This window comes from Choloepus didactylus, chromosome 13 (assembly GCF_015220235.1).
Source record: "Choloepus didactylus isolate mChoDid1 chromosome 13, mChoDid1.pri, whole genome shotgun sequence".
NCBI lineage: Eukaryota > Metazoa > Chordata > Mammalia > Pilosa > Megalonychidae > Choloepus > Choloepus didactylus.
In genome coordinates, this window is record NC_051319.1 from 56,606,653 (window position 1) to 56,628,873 (window position 22,221).

The following is a 22,221-nucleotide window of genomic DNA, read 5'->3' on the forward strand; positions in this document are numbered from 1 at the left end:
TTATATTTAAAATAAGGATAAATCCCCTAAATATAATGTTGAGCAAAAGAAGCCAGAATCAAAAGAATGCCTATTGTATGATTTTGTTTATATAAAGTTCAATCTATATTGTAGAAATCGTGATAGTGTTTACCCTTGAAGGAGTGGCACTGGAAGGGGACATGAGGAAGGACTTTTAGGTTGCTCTTCATGATTTGTACCTTGAGCAGATGTTTTTCTTTTGTAAAAGCTCATTGAACTCTACTGTTATAATATGTGCACATCTCTATACATATGTAATACAGCAATAAAATATTTGTTTAAAAAAGTATTACAGCACAATAATCTTTGCCTTAAAAGAAGTGAGCTTAATCAAGGAGAAATAAACTAACATCAGGCCAAATAAAATAAGTGATGTATGAAGGAAGGACTTTGAATTAGCAGAGGTCAGAACCATTAATTGCATCAAGGTATATGTGAGTAGCCAAAATTACAAGTGATTTTAATACCTTTAATGTTATCCTTTGCCATAAGTACCAGATATTTCTATAGCATAAAACTTAGAAGTTCTTTTCTTTTTAATTAATAGAATCCCAAAGACCAGATAATTTCAAGATGAAGAGGCCAAGTACTTTTTACTAGCTGTTGTGTGAAAAGAGAGGTATATTTTCAGACTTAACTCAATTTTAAAACATTTTGAATTACAACCAGTTGAAAATGACCGTTAAAATATGTAAACACTATCATAACACTATGTCTTTACCAAGAAAAATAAAATTTTGTTTCAGTAATAAATTTCATTTATGAACCAATGGAATATTAGGTAACAAACATTTTTGAAACAGCATTTGGCACCTTTCAAATTGTCAATAATATGAAGGGTTGATATTGCTAAATATTTATATGGGCAAATGAGAGCTCTTTTCTACATTTCTAGTGGCAAAGTAAATTGGTTCAGGAACTTGGAAGAGCAACTGCCTAACGCCTAATAATTTTAATGATGTACATACCCTATGATCCTACAGTTGATGCTTTTAGGTGTCAACACCAGAGAACGTTATACGTGTGCAATATGCTTATTACATTTATAATAGCGAAAGTGAAACAATATGATATTCTATCCCAACTGGATAATCAAATAGGTTTATTTATATAGTGAAACATTCATATGGCTGTCAAAGTGAAAGAATTCGATTTACAGCTTATCAACATAGATAAATTTTAAAAATAGTGCTGAGAAAAAGCATTTTGCAAAATGATGTGTGCAGTTTGATAACAATTTTGTAAAATTTTAAAACAAAACAATATGCATCGTTTTTTGTAATAAAACTAGAAAATCATATTGGGGGTACCTGTGGGGATAGAAGAAAGGGGAAAATGGGGGTGGATGGTGCTTTAGCTACATTCATAATTTTTTTAATTAAAAAAGATGAAACAAATAAGATGAAATATTAACATCTGATAAATCTGGGGTGAGTACATGAGTGTCATTTTTTTTTCTCTTCTGTAAGCTGAAATATTTCAGTTAAATAATTAAAAAGTAATTTTAAAAAGACCAGCTAGCAAAGAGATGGTAAAAACCTTGCATGTTTAAAATTTTTATTTAATCCTTCTTTCTTTGATATCTGATAAAACAGTGATAAATAGTGATAATCTGTTCTATTCAAGCAAAAACAGTATTTAGAAGAAAATAAGTATGTTAAACTCATTTTCTAAAATTTGGTAAAGAAGTTAAAGAGGCAAGTTTTTAGAATATGTGTACATAAATGTACTACCTTTCAAAGTGTATATTTTTTTAACATAAAAACATAATAAAGGTGATAGCATTGAGATGTATTTTATAAGTGAATCTGGAGTCTCATCATGACCATTGATTTTGTTTCTGACCTTTGACTACAACTCTAACATTTTTAATACATTGTGCTTCTATACATTGCATACATTTTTGCAAGGATTGTTCTGTCAGTTTTTAAAAATAGCACTTTTCAGAGCATCTTTACACATTGGGAAAATAACATATCTTGAAGTTCATTATTCTTCTATAAATGCTATTTAAATTAGAAAGTTCAACATTTTGCAGTGAAAATATTGTTTTATCACCTAGTCAATCAAATCAAATGTTTTATATTATCAAATGTTAATTCTCCACTGTGCCGAAAAGTAACATTTTAGAGTGTTTCATTAAGTTTATCAAGATACAATAGCTTCTTTCTTACTTTGAGGCTTTTCTTTTTCAAGTAGCCATAGCTGTGGTCTAATTAATTATTCCGGTTATTTAAACAATTTTGCTAAATTATATAAAGCACTAGTTATCTAGGTAAAGGTATTATGTCCACGCAGCCCAACTTATTTAGTGTAGTGTCTTGTCCAAGTGCTTATGGTATTAGGATTTTCTTATCACAGTTATTCTTGAGGCTGAAAGAATTTTTTTCCTTTCTTACATGGTAAAAAAAAGATGAACAAGTAAATTTTTTTTTGTTGTTGCTTTGCCTAAGATTATTATTATGCCTCTAGAAAAAGTGATGTTGTATGGTTACAAGAACAGAATCATGGAAGGAGACTTAATGTTTGAAGTCATTGTTTATAGTTAATACCAGTTTTAGTTTATCAATGCCCTGTATATTTTAAGAATTGGAATTTTTCTAAATTTTGGTCAAAAATATAATAAAATCATCATACTAGATACTCTTAGAACCAGAAACACTGATTTTTGTCTCGATTCTTAGAAACATTTCATCAGCTTTTCTTTTCTCTATAATCTCGGCAGCTTGTTTTTCCTCCTTACATATTCCTGTTTTACAACCTACTCATTTCAGAGATTTGTTAGGGATAGTCTAGTTAGATTTAAATGTGACCCATATTTAATCTATCACTGAGAGTTAGGAAATTTTCATCCTATATGTTAGCAGCAGCAGCAGCAACACCGTGTTCTGTAACCTGTAGAATTATTATTCATTATTGTTATTTTCTATAATTTAAGTCAAAATAAAAATTATGGCTGAAACATTCTCATCAAGTTTTCTTGTCAAATATCTCTCTGGAGAAAAAATGCAGTGTAATTCCTTTCTTCTGCAATTGTCTAACTAGGAGTTTGGGGGAAGGTGAAGTATAAAACATATTTGAAATTACCATTAATTAAGCAAAATTTCCTATTTGCCAACAGATATATTACCAGGAGATCATATTATTAAATTTAAAAGCTTAGTAGTGATTATTAGGTAGGTTACTTTTTTTACTTATTAGTATATTAATATCAGTTTGTGTAAAGGAATTTCTAATAAGGTGCAAATCAGATAGAAAAGGTTTTTCAGTTGTTTTTCAAATCTATCAAGAATTTTAAATACATGGATTCCAGAAATCAAAATAATTTAATACATTCGTATTTGTAACTATTACACACATACACATACCCATGCAGTCAACATTTAATGAGATAAAATTATATTATACAAAAGCCATTGAAAAGTGACATTTAAAATTTGGAATACACGTAGCAGCCAATGAAGTGTGGTGGGCAACGGCACGAGCTTGGGTCAGATAGAACTGCATTTGAATTCCAGGCCTGGCAAATTACTTTATCTTTCTGAGACTGAGTTTTCTTACTACCTTTAAAATATTGATAATGCCTACTTTATTGTATTGATTAAATAAGAATGTACGTAAACCACTTAGCCCTGTGCCCTTACATACTGTATGCAGCAATCAGTATTTTAATTCTAACTTTTTTCCTCTAAAAAATAACTTGATAAGTATCAGTTGGGTTTCTGTTCCAGATTGGAATAATATAAATAGTACTATAGAGTAAAACAACCATCTATAGCAGTGGTTTGATGGGAGAGTACAGAGTTCCAATTTGAAAAACCAGAAACTATAGTTTCCCCTCCTAAAGCTCTAGGAATAGAAATAGTGATCCTCTCCCTAGCCACCTTTTCATCTTTTGAAGAATAGGAAATGGTGGTGTCTCCTGTTGGTTGGCACTGGGGCTCTTTGCAGAGGGGATTGAAGGCCTGCAAGGAGATCAAAGATAAGAAATGAGATTCCATTGACAGGAGGTGCTGAAACAAGGTGTGGGGTGGGGTTGGGGTTGGTGGTGGCTGGGGAAAGCAGTTGGTGGAACGAATAGAGAAGTACAAGTGAGTGTAGGTGAAGAAGTAGGCCAGGGTGATGAGTGTAGAACTACTGGTTTTGAAAAACCATGATTACTCTATACCATTTCAGGAAATTTGTTGAAACTAGATAATGTATTCATTATATTTTATGATTCCAACCTTTATTTTACAAAAATTTGCTTGATTTCTAATAGTTGCTTTAATATGATGATGCTGAATAACTTAGTATAGACAGATACAGAAGGCTATCAACAAACTCCTGCTAGAGCCTTAGTGATTATAGGAATTGAAGAATATTGGAAATAGGTCTAAAGTGTGTAACTACTTCATATGGGGTGTCCATAACTGGACTTCTATCACATCATTCTTTATGGTCAGTATTTTTCAGAAATAAGCTGGACACATAATATGAATGATCTTAGAAGATTGGATCTGTATCTTTTTATCTTTTTTTCTCTGTAATTCACACAATGACTAGGAAGTATCTTCTACAAAATAGGGATGTAATAAGTGTATTTCTGAATGACTGTCTGTGAAGATGATATATGCTTTATTTCATTCTTCTGTTGGTTTGTCATCTTTTACAGTCCTGCTTTTTTAGGCAACAATCAGGATATAACTTGCCAAGAAGCCTTAGGGTATGAAAACACAGTCTACTCTTTTTATTATAAGACGTTCAAAGACATTCTGAATACGTTCAAAGACATTCTGAATATATTAATGATTACCACTAAAACACTTCCTTATAATTATTCTGCCGATGATAAGTTGTACAAATGCCAGAGTCAAACTGAGATGTGAATGCCAGGCTTCCTCACTAGCTGAGTGACTTGCTACTTCACTTCAGTCTTACAGTTTTCTCTTAGTGTGATTCAAATGCAGCCTTAGCAAAATAAAAAATTACCACAGGGCTTCGATCTTTGGGTCATGATAAAAATTTTCAAATATCAGGTCTATGTAAGGATTCTTGATTTGTATCGATTCTGTCTTCAGAAGGTCTATAAAGCACCTGAAATTATTTGCTACATTTTGTGACTATGTGCCTGCACATTTTTTTTCCCAAGAAGAGGTCTGTAGCATATACCAGAGAAAATGTGACCTTTTTATAATAGTGTTATTTCTTTTTATGTGAATTCATATTTTAATGCAAATGCAATGTTAATGAATGTGATTGATAAAATGTGAATAAAGCTTTTTGTAATTTTATTTTTTATATACCTGAATTCATTATTAAAGGGGAAAAGAAGGAATTTCTTATATTCTGTGTTCAACTCTTGATGGACTAAAATATTTTAAAACAAATTTTGGATTAAATTTTTAATTTTCATATTCAGAAAATAACCCTAATTCGTTCTGTAAAAATGGACTCTTATACAGAAAATAGTAGTGTAACATAAAGAGTAGCAGACACTATGGTTGATTATTGTGGGTATATATGAATATTTTATTCTTTTTGAACTGGACTTTGTGATAGAGTCAAACTTCTGCTATTGCTTCCTGGACCCTTGCCTAAGAGAAGCAAACTTCCTTGAAAGTGGAACTAGAGAGAGAATTGAAAACGAGCAAGAGAAGAATTAGAAAATACAATTGCAATCTGACTTTAATTAATATTTTAGAAGTAGACAATGAGTAATTTATTTCAAATTACAGTACCCATTGTCATGAAATTTACCACCTACATTAATACATTTCTGTGGAGTTGCCTTGCTGACTTTGGAAATAAATTTTTGGAAACAAAAATGTTTATTCTTTTACTGTATTAGTTTCTTAGGGTGCTGTAACAAATCACTACAAACTGAGCGGCTTAAAACAACAGAAATTTCACAGTTCTGGAAGCTAGAAGTCCAAAATAAAGGTGTTCTCAGGGCTGTCCGCCCTCTGAAGGATCTAGAAATGAATCCCTTCTTCGTTCTTCCTTGCTTTTGATCACTCCCAGAAACCTTGGTGTTCCATAGCTTGAGGATGCATCACCCCCATCTCTGCCTTGGTTACATTGCCTTCTTCACTGTGTATCTCTCTGTGTGTTCTCTTATCTTCTTATAGGGACAGCAGTAATTGGATTTAGAGCCCACTCTAATCTAATATGACTTCATTTTAAACTTGATGACATCTGTAAGGACCCTGATTCCAAAGGTCACACTCACAGGTACCAGTGGTTAGAACTTCAACATATCTTTTGGCGGGGGGGGGGCACAGTTCAACTCACTACAGTCACTAAACAAAGGAAGTGCATAGGTTATGTTAATTAATAAAAACACTAGAATTAACAGCCATTCATTGGGTGTTTTTATCCAATTGCAGACATTTTTTTATTAATATTTTACTTATCACCTCACTTGATCATCACAACTGTTGAGGTAAGTAATAATATTGCCTTTTCTATGAGGAAACTGAGCACAGAGAAATTAAGTAGTTTGTTCAGATGGCTCTAGGTTACCTTCAACACCGGGCAATAGCTGATGCTTAATATTTGTTAAATTGAATTGCTTTAAAGAATTTTGAGTATCTGATCCTTTCCTCTTTAGGCACTTTCATTTCCCCATCTATCTGTAGTTCATTTATAACCTTGGGACCCCTGGCCTTGATACAGAATAACATATGGAGGTATAGCTAATAAAATGTATGCCACCATGTTACCTGCAATGATTTTATTTTTATAGTCAAAGCAGTGTATAGCAAGCTTTTATCATAACATTCAGAAGAAATACCTCATTTTATAATCCTAGGTAAACTCTAAGTGAAGCAGATTTCCTTAATTGCCACTCCTGCTTGTTAGTCATCAATTTCTGGGTACAGCCATCTGTGCCAGTAAAGATGGATCCTCGTTTCTTTGAATAGTTTGAGTTGCTTTCCCTAATAAGTAAGGCTTACTATAATTCTTGATTACTTTGATTTAGTTTCTTGGAAGAGAGAATGTATTATGGATATACCATAATTATGCTTTTGTAGTCTCACATTTTGTTTTAAATTGTCAGCCTAATTTTATGTAATGGTTAATTCTGAGACTAGAGATCAAATTTTGTGTTATGGAATATGAGAAAAAGAAATGTGAAAAATCAGGTTGTATATCAGTATTTTATAAAGATCTAAGAATATAAAGAAAGTTTATTTACATTAAAGATAATACCTCAAAATATTTAAAATGTTACAACTGGTATTAGTCCATTATGGTCAAGTTCATTTAGTTGATTGAATATGATAGAAAATAATATGTAGTCATGTCTTGGCACATCTAATTTTAAAGAAATATAGGATTTTAAAGAATTGTTAGTGAAGATTATATTAAAACTTCCATTTATACAGGTATAATACTTAATTTGAAAATAGCTTTTCTTTTTTCTCATGTGTTGATAATCATTATTTTAACATTGCCTATTTATGTGTAGATCAGTGCAGTTGTTTTACATTTTAAATAAAGATTTCCTTTCTGAAGAAAATTTTAGAATGAATATTAGAAAATATACTGAGTGCCTGGAAGAAAAACATTTTTTTTCTTCTTAATTTAGAGGTCAGAATAGAAATGCTGCTCCTGAAGTTGCCTTCTGTGGGAAAGGAAAAGCCTTATCATTTACAGAATTTGATATCAAGGGGATGGTTGTTTTGAAGTAAGAAAACTCAGATGATTACAGCCCTGAAAATTTTCTCCAATTGGGCAGATACTGTTTTCTAAAACAACACTTTATCCAATGCTTTTGCATTCAAAATAAGCCTTTTTTAACATCAAGGAAATTCTTTTATCTTGATTTATGTTTTTAATCGTCACATAAGGGTTTTATTATTATAAAAAGCACAGATAGCAAATTGATCAGAGAAGGGTTTCACATCAAGGAGAAATCTCGAGTTTTTACAGAGTTCCTATTACTAATTTTTCCTGTTGCATTTCTGTTAATTCAGAAAGTTATTTTTCTCACCTCTTAATTATCTACATTAACAAAAGGAAGGAAAAACTAATCACATAAAACATGCAGTATGTGTAATCTGTATATGTACTGGAAAGTTTTGTTCTTGTGCTTTCAGTAGAAACATACAGTAAATCTGATGTTCTTATTGAAGCATTTTCTTTATATTAGGTTATGTTTTTATCTAAGTTCTATATTTTTAACTAAAATTATTATAAACATCATAGTTAATCACTAGTAAAGGTTAACCTAGAACTTTCTAAAGTGGATATAAATTGAACAGCAGTTCTAAATTATAATATAGTTTGTAATCTTTTTCTGTAATTCCTGTACTATACTTTCAGTATGAAAAAGGTGAAAAACTTTCCAAAAGGATCTTAGCGATTGGAAAGATTTGGGGAACGGAATGGATTCTAATCGATACCTTTGAAGACGTCTATGGGGAAACCTTGTCATTAAATAGCCATTAAAAAACAAAGATTTATATATTATTATGAAAGGATGTTTAAATTCTTAAAGTAATAAATTGTCACAATGAAAGAGATGGAAAAAACAAACAGCCATAAAGGGAAAAATTAAATCCTCCAGTCACACCACCCAAAATCAACCACTCTAACAAACTCTTTACAAACATTGACTATTGTGTAGATTTTAGGTTGTTTATAATTTTCCCCTACTGAAAACAGTGTTGCCTTGAACAATTTCTAAGATTGCTTGCTAATGACAGCAGGAGACAGTTTTCTTAAGAAATTGATCCACTTTGATAAACAAAACCAAAAGTTCTTTATTTGGAACTTTAAGAATGGTACTTGGGCTAGCTGTAGGAGCTTCTCTGTTGCAGGTTTGACACAAACTTTCAAGAGACAGGGAAAGTGAAACCATATTTCTAGGGAGCAGTCTCTTGGTGAGGCAGGGTAGAAGATAAAATAGGCATTGTGAGAATCCTTCATTGCCAATCCTGGGTGGTTAAAGAGTCGTAAGAGCTTGAAGAGAATTTGTGGTAGATGGAATAATGGCTTCCCAGAGATATCAGGACCCAAATCCCTGGATCCTGTAAATGTTACCTTATAAGGAAAAAGGATCTTTGCAAATTTGATTAAATTAAGGATTTTTCAATGAGTACATTATCCTGGATTATCCAGGTGGCTGTAAATGGAATCACAACTCTTGTAAGAGAGAGAGAAGTGGGGGGAGATTTGACACAGACATACAGAGGAGAAGCCGAGTCAAGGAATACTGGCAGCTACCAGAAATCGGAAGACTTATGAAATGGATTCTCAGCAAGAGCTTTACCAACAGTAATGCTGATTTCAGACTTTGTGAGTGAATAAACTTCTGTTGTTTTAAGCCACCAATTTGTGGTAATTTGTTACAGCAGCCATAGGAAACTAATACCAATAGCTGTTGAAAATACCAAATACTTTTCAGCATCTCTAGATGTAATCCTATGATTTCTGTTGTCTTAAACAATAGAAATTTATTACCTTACAGTTCTGGAGGCTGGAAGTCTAAAATCAAGGTGTTGGCACGGCTATGCTTCCCCTTAAGGTGAGAATCCATTCCATGCCTCTCCCCTGGCTTCTGGTGGGTGGCCAGTGATCCGTGGCATTTCTTATTTGTGGCTGCATAGCTCAATCTGTGCCTCCATAACATGGTTGTCTCTCTGTTCACATTTCCTCTCCTTATAAGGACATTAAGGACATCAGTCATATTGGATTAGGACACAGCCTAATCCATTTTGGACCCATCTTAACTAATAACATCTTCAAAGATATTATTTACAAAAAGTTCACATGAACAGGACCAGGGATTAGACTTGTACATGTCTTTAATTGAATCCATAGCACACGCATCTTTTTTTCCAGATTTGCAAATATACTTAGCTATTTAATAAACTAATCTAAATCATCAACTGAAAAATTATGTTTCTGAATTCTTGTAATTTTGGTTGTTAATGTTTTCAAACAACAAATATTCCTATCCTGTGGGAGTTTGTGAAGTGCTTTTAATTCTTTAAAAGGAACCCCAGCTGCTTAACACCACTCCCTTCATCTTACTGCTGAGGATACTCGTGATCATGCAGTTATTTAGTTACTCATGGCTACATAACTAGTTAGCCACAGAACCCTGGTGAGAACTCATGTTTTCAGAATCCCATAGAAATACTTATGAAAAAAGATCATGGGTTTACAGTACTAATTCCTGTTTTTTTTCCTTTGAAAACATATAGTTACCTGCATCTCTTGATTGTGATTATGTATAGATTGAAAGTTTTATTGTTGCTTTTTAAAAGTTGTAGGATAGCTCCTGTTTTTTATAAAACTTGTTAAATTTTAATTTTCTGTACTTTCAATTTAGTAAACTATTTTTGAGATGATCACTCTGATTGTTTTGGATATTATGCTTTATTTGTTCTAACATTCTTTATTTAAATGGGTAATAGGTTGGGAAGAAAATAGGGGTGGATTTTGGAGTCCTGGGTTTATTTTCCCATGTTTTTTCTTACTGGAAGAAAGAAAAAGAGAAAGAGATACAGACAGAGAGAGTGAGACAGACAGACTAACAGACTGGACGGACTGATCAACCAGAAAAAAATAGAAGTGTAGCAGGTTATTGAAACAATTAACTGAGTCTGTTGATGAGTGTATCTCCTTTACTTAGCAAGAGTGGATTGGGAAAGTTTTTGTGCAACAGTCTGCACTGATAAGTGTTTGATATGTTCCAAATAGAGGTGTGATGAAAAGAGGAAGAAAAATCTTATTTCTCCCTGGGGTGTTAGGGAGTTGGGGGAGGGCATGGAGCAAAATTAGGAAGAATTCATGATATCTTACTCTGTTTAGTGTTAGATAAGCCCAATTTAAGCCTGCTATTCTACTTTCATGAAAATATTCCTAAGAGTTGAGGAGAATAAATAGTAAGGCAGTTTTTGTGGATCTTAAGAAAATTTAGTTTTGACTATTGGGATTAAAATTTTTCATAGACTTCATTTTTTAGAGCAATTTAGTTTTACAGAAAAATTTCATAGTAGTGTTCCCAGATACTACCCCTCTTTGCTCCACCCCAGTTTCTCTTATTAAAACCTTGCATTAGTGTGGTGCATATGTTAGAATTGATGAACCAATATTGATACATTAGTATTAGCTAAATCCATAGCTTGCATTGGGGTTCATTCTTTGTGTTGTACAGTTCTGTGGGTTTTGACAAATGCATCATATCATGTATCTACCATTACAATATTATAAAGAATAATTTCACTGCCCCTAAAAATGCCCTTTTCTCTACTTATTTATCCTCCCCACCCGCTCTACCCCTTGGAACCCTTGGCAACCATTGATCCTTTTACTGTCTCTACAGTTTTGCCTTTTCCCCAATGTCATAAAGCTGGAATCATATAGTATGTAGTTTCTTTAGAAACTCACTTAACCATATGTATTTAAGATTGCTCCATGCCTTTTCATATCTTGATAGCTCATTTCTTTTTATCACTGAATATTACTCCATTGTATGGATGTAACTCAGTTGGTTTATCCATTTACCTGTTGAAGAACATCTTGATTACTTTCAAGTTTTGGCAGTTATAAATAAAGTTGCTATAAATATTTATGTGCAGGTTTTTGTGTGAGTTTTCTACTAACTTGGGTAACTACCTGGGAGCACGATTGTTGAATCATATGGAAAGCCTATGTATAGCTTTTTAAGAAACTTCCAGACTGTCCTTCAAAGTGGCTATACCATTTTGCATTTCCACCAGCAATGGATGAGAGTTCTTCTTGTTTCACATCCTCAACAGCATTTGGTGTTGCCAATGTTTTGAATTTTAGCCATTTTATTAGGTGTATAGAGATATCTCATTGTTGGAATTAAATTTTAATAGCTTAATTTGGAAATCTACTTATCCTGAAATCTCTCTTGGTAAAAACATGGAATATTGTAATATGGGTTAAAAGTATTTTGCTCAACAATTACAGTTTCTGTGTCCATTAGTTTATCAAGCCCTTATATTCCAGATTTTATTTAGTTGACTCATTGACTTATCTAGTTAAATAGAAATAAACTTTTAGAATAGAGTCTACTTGTAGTCATAAGGTCAATGCAATGTTTTATGATGGTATTTATTGTTCTGTTCAGAAATATGAGACTGGACAGAGTCATAGTGTTACAAGAAATTATCTCAGTTCTACATTTTGACCTTTTTATTCACAAAAGAAACTAGAATTCTGAAGAGAACATTTAGACTTTTTTTTACAGTGTAGTTATTTTGGTTGATTGGTACTTCAAGTTGCTCTTGATTAGGCTATAAAATGTTTAATAGTATTTTGTGTTATTTTAGTTTTACTTGTCTGTGTTTCTTATTTCTTTGACACTGACATCTTTCACCATATCTTTGTCATCCACTTGTAAATTATACATTGCAAGTCTGTACAGGAATCATTTTTTTCTGTAGTAAATGATATTTTCCTTAAAAAGGAAAAAGTGGATAAAAAGATAAAATGTGCAGAAATGAAATCTAGGAACTACTTTATTCATGAGGACTGTAAAATAATTTAAATATCAGAGAAAAGGGTTTTCACTAAAAAGTAATACATGAGGCAAGAAATCATGAGGGAATGTTTATCCATATTTTACCTAAATGTCATTTTTTTTTAATAACTACTTACTGAGCTTCACCACCAGGTGCTAGACACTCTCCTAGGCTCTGGGAATTTATTTGTGAACATAAATTTACTGAGCTTATAAACGAATCACACATTAAGCTTATAATTAGAAATTTTAAGATTTCTAAGAAGGGAAGGTTCATAGTGCTTTGAGAGCACAGTCCAGAAAAACAGAAAATCTAGTCTGGGTAACCTCGGGGAAGATCTTTGTGACAGAGAACTTAGGCTGATACTGTAAGACTGAGTCACAGCCAGAGACAGAGAGAGAAAGGATTTGGTAAGTGTGCTACAGGCGGAGGGAAGAGCATGTTTAAAAACCTTGAAGTGAGTATAATATATTATTTTAAGAAACTGTGAAGGAAGTTCATGATGAATGGAGAAAGTAAGATGAGGTGAAGCCAGACTTGAAGTCATTTGATTAAAATAAATTATTCCACATGGCCTTAAGAATGAAGGGGTTCCAGTTGGTACTCCTTGCCTAATTGCTTAAAAGCAATTTTATGTTTCTGATGACTAAATTCATTTTACGTATTTTTAAAATGGAAAGCATGTATTAGGAACACTGTCATAAGACCATGGAAATGGTTTTACTGTTAGTTTACTCCTTTGTTGTAGGTTTTTTAGAGAAGAAAGCATTTTAAACATCTATCTCCAGAACTATTCACTTAACGTAATTATGATCTTTTCTGTCCCATGACCCAAGCCCCCTCAGGAATCTGAGTTTGGAATTTCAACTCTTAACCTCTTTTTCACATTGAGCCAATGTACTTTTTTATTAAGTGATAGTCTATAAATCTTGGTGCTCAAATAAGCCATTAATCTATATGAGGACTTTGGTTGGGATGTTCCTTTATGTTGTTCACTAGAATTAGCAAACTACATGTAGGTAGGATCCATCTCTGTTTTTACTCATCATTGTATCTCCATTGCCCAGTCAGAGCCTTGCATATCATTGAGGTTTTATAAATATTTGTGCAATGAATTAATACTAAATTGTATTATCGTTTTAAGTCCTGATGAGTATTTGATATTACCATGGTTCTGTGATCAAATGTAGGCTTACCTTGGGTGAATGAAGTATTACAATATGATTTAAATAATCTTTTATTTTAGATTTAAGAATGGATAAGAATATTATTTTTGCATTTACATAATGTCACTTAAAATCTGTATGTTTATCTTCAGTTTACAAGGCTCCTTTTGAAATCAGTGGGCATTTGATATTAAGACATATTGTAGAATAAAAGGAATAAGAATTGGATTGTTCGTGAAGTTTTATTCTTTATATTAGGAGTACACAAGCAGGCATGTGCAGAAAACCACCAATTTTATTTGCAGGGAGATTATAAAACTTTACTATTTTTACATCAATTTTTTTTTGATACTCATTTTATCTTTAATGGAAATTTTGCTTTCAGAATTTGGCAGTTCTGTGCAGTGGTATAAAAGAGGGGCTTAATGCTATCACTGTTTGGAAGGATTAAAAAAAATTTTTTTTTTCATTGGAGAATTTGTGGGTTTATAAAATACATGATTCCCATATACCACCCCACCACCATCACTTGCACTGGTGTGGAAAACTTGTTACGGTTTATATTAACACTTTTTTTGCTAATTCTATTTTTTAACAGTAGTTACATTTGTTAGAATTGATGAAAGATTATTAAAATAGTACTCTGACTATTGTCCATAGTTTATGTAGGGGTATTTTTACCCCATATTACCAACCTTTTTTTTTTTCATGCTTGTCTTTGTTTTATTACTCCTCTACTCATACACAGAATGAAGGGAATATCAGTCTATCAGTCATGAGGTTTTTACAATCACATGGTCACAAGATGAAAGCTGTATGGTTATACAATCATTATCAAAGATCAAGTCTACTGGATTACAGTTCAGCAATTCCAGGTATTTCCTTCTGCCTATCCCAATGCACTATCAACTAAAAAGAAACATCTGTATGACGATTAGTAGGCATAATCATTTGCTAAATTCTAATTTCTCAGTTACACCTCCTCCCTCTCATTTGTTCTTTCTCTCAATCTTCAGGGATATCTGGGCAATGACCATTTTAACTTCATCATGCTGGAAGGGGATGTTGACCTTATGGTGTAGTGGAATGAACCTAGATGATGTTCTTGGAGAGACTGGTACCAGGGCTTATCTGGCATAGGAACAATCTGGAGGCCTTAAGTTTCTGCCTAAATAAACTTGTTAAGTGAAACTTTTATAGAGTCTTAAATAGAGCTCAGGGTATTCTTTAGGGTTTACAGGAATACTATTGGTTGGGATTGGCATACTGTGGTAATTTGCATTATCTTATCAAACTTGCATAAGAGTAACCTCCAGAATGACCTCTCGACTCTATTTGAAATCTCTCAGCCACTGAAAGTTTATTTTTGTTTCATTTATTTTCCCCGTTTTGGTCAAGAAGGCATTCTCAATTCCACAATGCCTGTGCCAGACTCATCCCTGAGAGTCATGTCCCACTTTGCCAGGGAGACTTACACACCTGGGAGTCATGTCCCACATAGGGGAGAGGGTAGTGAGTTTATTTGCAGAGTTTGGCTTAGAGAGAGAGGCCGCATCTGAGCAACAGAAGTTCTCTAGGAGTGACTCTTATGCATAATTATAAGTAGGCTTAGTTTTGCCATTACATTTTAAATATTTGATTTTTGAATCTGCAGGTTTTATGATATATTCACATACCATATATTCTATCCAAAGTATATAGTCAGTGTCTCACAGTATCCTCACTTATTTGTGCAATCATCATCACATTTAATTTTAGACATTTTTCATTGTTCCACAGAGAAAAATATCAGATATCACACCCACACAAAAAAGAAAACCCCAAACACCCCTTATCCCTTATCCCCTCCACACCCCCTGCCAACTATTTAGTATTGGTATGGTACACGTTACTGTTGATGAAAGAATATTAAGGTATTACTGTTAAATATAGTCCATAGCATGCAATAGGTCATTTTTCCCCATATACCAATCTAATATTAACTCATTGTACTAGTGTTGTACATTTGTAGTAGTTCATGCAGGAACTTATTTGTATTCGTAGTGTTAATTGGTGGCATACATGACTTGAAACAACCATGTTCTGGTTTGCTAATGCTGCCATTATGCAAAATACCAGAAATGGATTGACGTTTATAAAGGGGGTTTATTTGGTTACAAATTCACAGTCCTAAGGCCATACAAGTGTCCAAACTAAGGCATCAACAAGATAATACCTTTACTGAAGAAAGGCCAATGGCATCTGGAACACCTCTGTTAGCTGGGAAGGCATGTGACTGGCATCTGCTTGTCCTTAGTTCCTGGGTTGTGCTGCAAAATGGCTTTCTCCAAAATGTTTCTGGGTTTATCTCTGTTAACTTCTTCAGCTCCTGTGCATCTGAGCATCTGGGTTCCTCTCTTAGGTTCACCAGGGCAAACTCTGGGCTTCATCTCTTAGTTTAGCATCTCCAAATGTCCTTCTGTTCGCATCTCCAAGCATCTCTAAGCATCAGCATGTGTCTGGGTCAGCTACTAGCATCTCTGTTGGCTCCCAAGCATCTCTTAAAGGACTCCAGTGATCTAATTAAGACCCACCCAGAATGGTGGCCCCCAGAATGGGTGGGGCCACATGTCCCTGGAAATAATTCAATCGGAGTTATCACCCACAGTTGATTGATTCACATCTCCATGAAAACAATCAAAAGTTCCAACCTAATCAAGACTACTACGTAGGCCCCCACAAGATTGCCTTAAAGAATTTGGCTTTTGGGGGGATATAATATATGTAAATCAACACAAACCCCTTTTAATTAAATTCACTGTTACTTATAATCCCAGTAATGAATTACCATCAACTCTGTCCATTCCCTAACATTTAAGATCAATCCCGTTAAAAATTCTGTACCTATTAGGTAACCACTTCCCCTTTTCTGTCTTCTATCCCTAAGTCCCCTGTATTCTACATTTTAAGACTCTGAGTTTACATTTTCTAGGTAGTTCATATTAGTGAAGTCACACAATATCTGTCTTTTTGTGTCTGGCTTATTTCACTTAGCATTTTGTCACAAGGTTCATCCATGTTTTCACATGCTTCAGGACCTCATTCCTTCTTACTGCAGCATAATATTCCATCATATGTATATACCACATTTTGTTTATCCTCTCTCATCTGTTGATGGACACTTGGATTGTTTCTATCTTTTGGCAGTTGTGAATAATGCTGCTGTGAACATCAGTGTGCAAATATATGTTTGTGTCAGTGGTTTCAGATCTTTTGGGTATATACCAAGTAGTGGAATTACTGGGCAACTCAATATTTAGTTTTCTGAGAAACCACCAAACTGTCTTCCACAGCAGCTGTACCATTTTACATTCCTACCAGCAGTGAATATGTGTTCTATTTCTCTGTCTCCTCTCCAACATTTGTAGTTTCCTGTTTGTTTAATAGCAGCCATCCTTATAGTTGTGAGATGATATCTTATTGTGGTTTTGATTTTCATTTCCCTAGTAGCTAATGAAGATGAACATCTTTTCATGTGCTTTTTTAGCCATTTATATTTCATCTTTCAAAAAATGTCTTTTCATATCTTTTGCCAGTTTTATAATTCAGTTTGTCCTTTTGTTGAGTTGCAGGATTTCTTTATATATACTAGATATCAAACTCTTATCAGATATGTGGTTTCCAAATATTCTCTCCCATTGAGTTGGCTGCCTCTTCACCTTTTTGACAAAGTCCTTTGAAGCACAGAGGTGTTCAATTTTGAGGAGTTTCCATGTATCTGTATTTTCTTTTGTTGCTTGTGCTTTCGGTGTAAGGTCTAAGAAGCTACCTCCTATCCCTGGGCCTTGAAGATATTTCTCTGTATTTTCTTCTAGGAGTTTTATGGTACTGTCTCTTATATTGAGGTCTTTGATCCACTTTGAGTTAATTTTTGTATGGAGTGTGAGGTAGGGGTCCTCTTTCATTCCCTTGGATATGGACATCCAGTTCTCCCAGCCCCATTTATTGAAGAGACTTTTCTTTCCCAGTTCAGTGGACTTGGGGACCTTGCCAAAAATCAATTGACCATAGATCTGAGAGTCTAGCTCTGAACTCTCAGTTCTATTCCATTGATCCATGTGTCTGTCTTTGTGTCAATACCACGCTGTTTTGACCACTGTGGCTTTATAAAAATTTTTAAAGTCAAGAAGTATAAGTCTTCCCACTTCATTCTTCTATTTTAGGATATTTTTGACTATTTGAGGCCCCTTTCCCTTCCAAATAAATCTGATTATTAGCTTTTCCAAGTCTGCGAAGTAGGTTGTTAGAATTTTAATTGGTATTCCATTGAATCTATCAATTTGGGTAGAAGTGACATCTTATTGACATTTAACCTTCCTATCCATGAACATGGAATGTCTTTCCACTTATTTGTGTCTTTTTTATTTCTTTTAGCAAAGTTTTGTAGTTTTCTGTGTACAGGTCCTTTGCATCTTTGGTTAAGATTATTCCTAGCTATTTGAGTCTTTTAGTTGCTATTGTGAATGGGATTTTTTCTTAATTGCGTCCTCTGTTAGGTCATTACTAGTATATAGAAACACTACTGATTTTTGTGCATTCATCTTGTATCCCACCTCTTTGCTGAACTTGTTTATTAGCTCAAATAGCTTTGTCATGGATTTCTCTGGATTTTCTACATAGAGAATCATATCATCTGCAAATATTGAGCATTCTACTCTTCCTGTCCAATTTGCATGTCTTTTATTTATTTTTCTTGCCTAGCTAGAAGTTTCTAGCTAGAACTTGCACAATGGTGAATAACAATGGTGACAGTGGACATCCTTGTTCCATTCCTGATCTTAGGGGGAAGGCTTTCAGTCTCTTACCATTGAGTATGATGCTGGCTGTGGGTTTTTCATTTATGCCCTTTCATATTGAGGAAGCTTCCTTTGATTCCCACCATTTGAAGTATTTTTTATCAGAAAAGGATGCTGAATTTTTTATGCCTTTTCAGCATCAATTGAGATGATCATGTGATTTTTCCCTTTGGATTTGTTAATGTGTTATATTACATTGATTGATTTTCTTGTTTTGAACCAGAAAACATGCCTGGAATAAAACCCCACTTGTTTGTGGTGTATGATTCTTAATTAATATGCTGTTGGATTTGATTTGCAAGTATTTTGGGGACAATTTTTGCATCTATATTCATTAGGTATATTGGCCTGTAGTTTTCCCTTTGTGTAGTATTATTATCAGGTTTTGGTATTAGCTTGATGTTTGCTTCATAGAATGAGTTTGGAGTTAAGTAGTGTTCCTTTTTCTTCAATTTTTTGGAAGAGTTTGAGCAGGAATGTTGTTAGTTCTTTTTAGAAGCCATCTGGCCCTAGGTCTTTCTATGTCAGAAGGTTTTTGATGTCTTTACTTGTCATTGGTTTGTTGAGGTCTTCTTTGTCCTCTCGAGTCAGTATAGGTTGTTTGTGTGTTTCTAGGAAAATTTCCATTTCCTCCAAGTTGTCTAGTTTGTTGGTGTACAGTTGTTCATAATATCCTGTTATAATATATTTTTTTCATTTCTTCTGGGTCCATGGTAATGACCCCCATCTCATTTCTGATTTTCTTTATTTGCATCTTCTCTCTTTCTTATTTTTTCAGTCTAGCGAAGGGTTTGTCAATCTTGTTGATCTTCTCAAAGAACCAAATTTTGGTTTATTGATTCTCTCCATTGCTTTTTTTGTTTGTTTGTTTCCTAATTCATTTATTTTTGCCTTAACCTTTGTTATTTCTTTTCTTCTACTTGCTTTAGGGTTAGTTTGCTGCTCTTTCTCTAGTTTCTTCAGTTGCTCAGTTAGGTCTTTGGTTTTAGCTCTTTCTTTCTTTTTAATGTATGCATTTAGAGCTATAACTTTCCCTCTAAGTGCTGCCTTGACTGCATCTCATAAGCTTTTTTTAAAAATTCAGTTTTATTGAGATGCATTCACATACCATACAGTGATCCACAGTGCACAATCAGCTGTTAACAGTACCATCATATAGTTGTGCATTCATCACGCAGATCAATTTTTCATCATTTTCCTTACTCCGAAAAGAACGAAAATAGGAATAAAAATAAAAATAAAAAAGAACACCCAAAGCATTCTATCCCCCCCATCCCACTCCATTTTTCATTTAGTTTTGTCCTCATTTTTCTACTCATCTGTCCATACACTGGATAAAGGGAGTGTGAGCCACAAGGTTTTCACAATTACACAGTCACACCATGTAAGTTATGCAATGGTCTTCAAATATCAAGGCTACTGGGTTCAAGTTTGACAGTTTCAGGTATTTCCTTCTAGTTATTCCAATACACTAAAAACTAAAAAGGGATATCTATATAGCACATAAGAATGTCCTCCAGAGTGACCTCTCGACTCCATTTGAAATTTCTGAGCCACTGAAACTTTGTTTCATTTTGCTTCTCCGTTTTTGTCAAGAAGATTTTCACAATCCCACGATGCTAGATCCAGGCTCATCCCCAGGGGTCCTGTCCCACGTGGCCAGGGAGATTTACAATTCTGGAAGTCATGTCCCTTGTAGCGGGGAAGGCAGTGAGTTCACTTGCCAAGTACACTTAGAGAGAGGCCATATCTGAGCAACAAAGAGGTTCTCTGGGGGAAACCCTTGGGCACAATTATAAGTAGACTTAGCCTTTCCATTGCAGTAAAGAGTTTCATAAGGGCAAGCCCCAAGATCAAGGGCTCAGCCTACTAAATTATTAGTCCTTAATGTTTATGAAAATATCAGTAATAATCTAGGTGCAGAAGTCCAGTATTTCCACATTATTCCCTAAGTTCCTCAGGGGGCCCTGCAAATATATTATATTTTTATTCTCTACCCAAATTACTTTGTATGTATCGAGATTTCACACTAATCTGTACAAACCTACCAGATCTCACTTCCTATTCAAAGTTCCATGTAATTATGGTGTTTGAATAAACTGACCATACAAGTTAAATTATTTAGTATGATGCAGAAAGTATAGATCCTGCACCATATATACATCTCTTCCCTTGGTATCACACAGAAGTTGAAGTTTTAAAACACAGTCAGTATCATCCTTTACCCTTTGGCCTGATTTGCCTTAGTCCTAACTAGATATGTTCATTCATATATGTAATTGAAATCTGAACTCTTTCAGCTTTTTGAACATTTGCTGTATGAGCTAATATTGACATTCATAGCTGCCGAGATCTAGCTCTGAGTTTCAAATGTCACACAGATACCCAAAGTTCCAGAGACCAACCAGGTTATACATAAATAGCTCAGCATCTCAAAATTTGGAGATAATCATTACTACTCAGGAATAGATGTGACTGCTGTAAGAGCTTACAATCTAGGAACCATCATGATAAGTGTTCCCCTGATAAGCTATGCTTTCAGATTCAATTCTCAGAGTTTACATATTATAGTTAGCCCATATTAGTGAGGCATCAAAAGGTTTGTCTTTTCGTTTCTGTTGTACTTCACTCAAAATGTTGTTCTCAAGATCCATTCACCTAGTTGTATGTCTCACAGCTTCATTACTTCTTGCAGACACTCAATATCCTATTGTATGCATACACCACAGTTCACTATTGTGTTCATCAGTTGATGTACCCTTAAGCCACTTCTATCCATTGCAAATCATGAATACTGCCGCCATAAACAGCAATGTGCCAATGTCTGTTCGTTTCACTGCTCTCAGACCTTCCAAGAATATGCCCCATAGTGAGGTTGCAGGACCTTATGGTACCCACTTACTTAGCTTCTTGTGGAACCACCACACTGTCCTCCAGATAGGCTACACCATTCTACTTCCCCACCAACATCCTTCTCTCGATGTTTTCTCCAGCACTTTTATCCATCTGTTTATATTTTCCCTGCAATTTCATAGAGATATAGTCACATACCATACAATCATCCACAGTGTTCATTCAGTTTTTCACAGTATCATCATATAGCTTTGCATTCATTACCACAATCAGCACTGGAACATATTCATACTCAAAAAAATTTTTTAAAAGAATAATAAAAAAGATAAAAAATACAATACAATACAATAATAAGGTCAGAAAACAAAACCACTACTGAGAATCCCATACCCCTCCCTTATATCCTCCTCACATAGACATTTAATTTTGGTATATTGTCTTTGTTACATTTAATGGAAGCATACTACAATGTGCTAACCTTAGAATCCAGTTTGCATTGGTTATATTTTTTCCCCAATACCATCTCTTTTGCAGCACCTTGCAGGGTTGACATTCATTTGTTCTCCCAGATATAAAAACATTTTTATATTTGTACATTTAGGCACCATCATTGACCACTCTAGGTTTCACTAAGATATACAGTACCAGTCTATATCATCTGACTTTCCCTCTGGTGTCATACATGCCCCTAGCCCTCCTCTTTCAGCTTTACTCACAGTCATCTTTGTTCAGTGTACTTACAATATTGTGCTACCGTCACACAGTATTATGCTATTTCTGGATCTGTACAATCAATTCTGTTGGATATTCTACACTCTTTTGGTATCAAATGCCTGATCTCTACCTTCTTCCTATTTC

At 34.0% G+C, this 22,221-nt stretch overlaps 1 protein-coding gene across 7 annotated transcripts in view; it reads left to right on the forward strand.

Annotated features, from left to right (window-relative positions):
- COMMD10 (COMM domain containing 10) overlaps positions 1–22,221 on the forward strand; it is a 217,098-nt gene that overhangs the window by 103,738 nt on the left and 91,139 nt on the right. Inside the window, exon 6 of one of the 7 annotated variants that reach the window (XM_037801225.1) lies at positions 569–640. The exons of the other annotated variants lie outside the window; for them this stretch is intronic. Coding sequence (XP_037657153.1) covers positions 569–598 — 30 coding nt within the window. The 3' untranslated portion in view covers positions 599–640. Of the gene's footprint in view, positions 1–568; positions 641–22,221 lie in introns of those variants that run through there. 7 annotated transcript variants of the gene reach the window in all.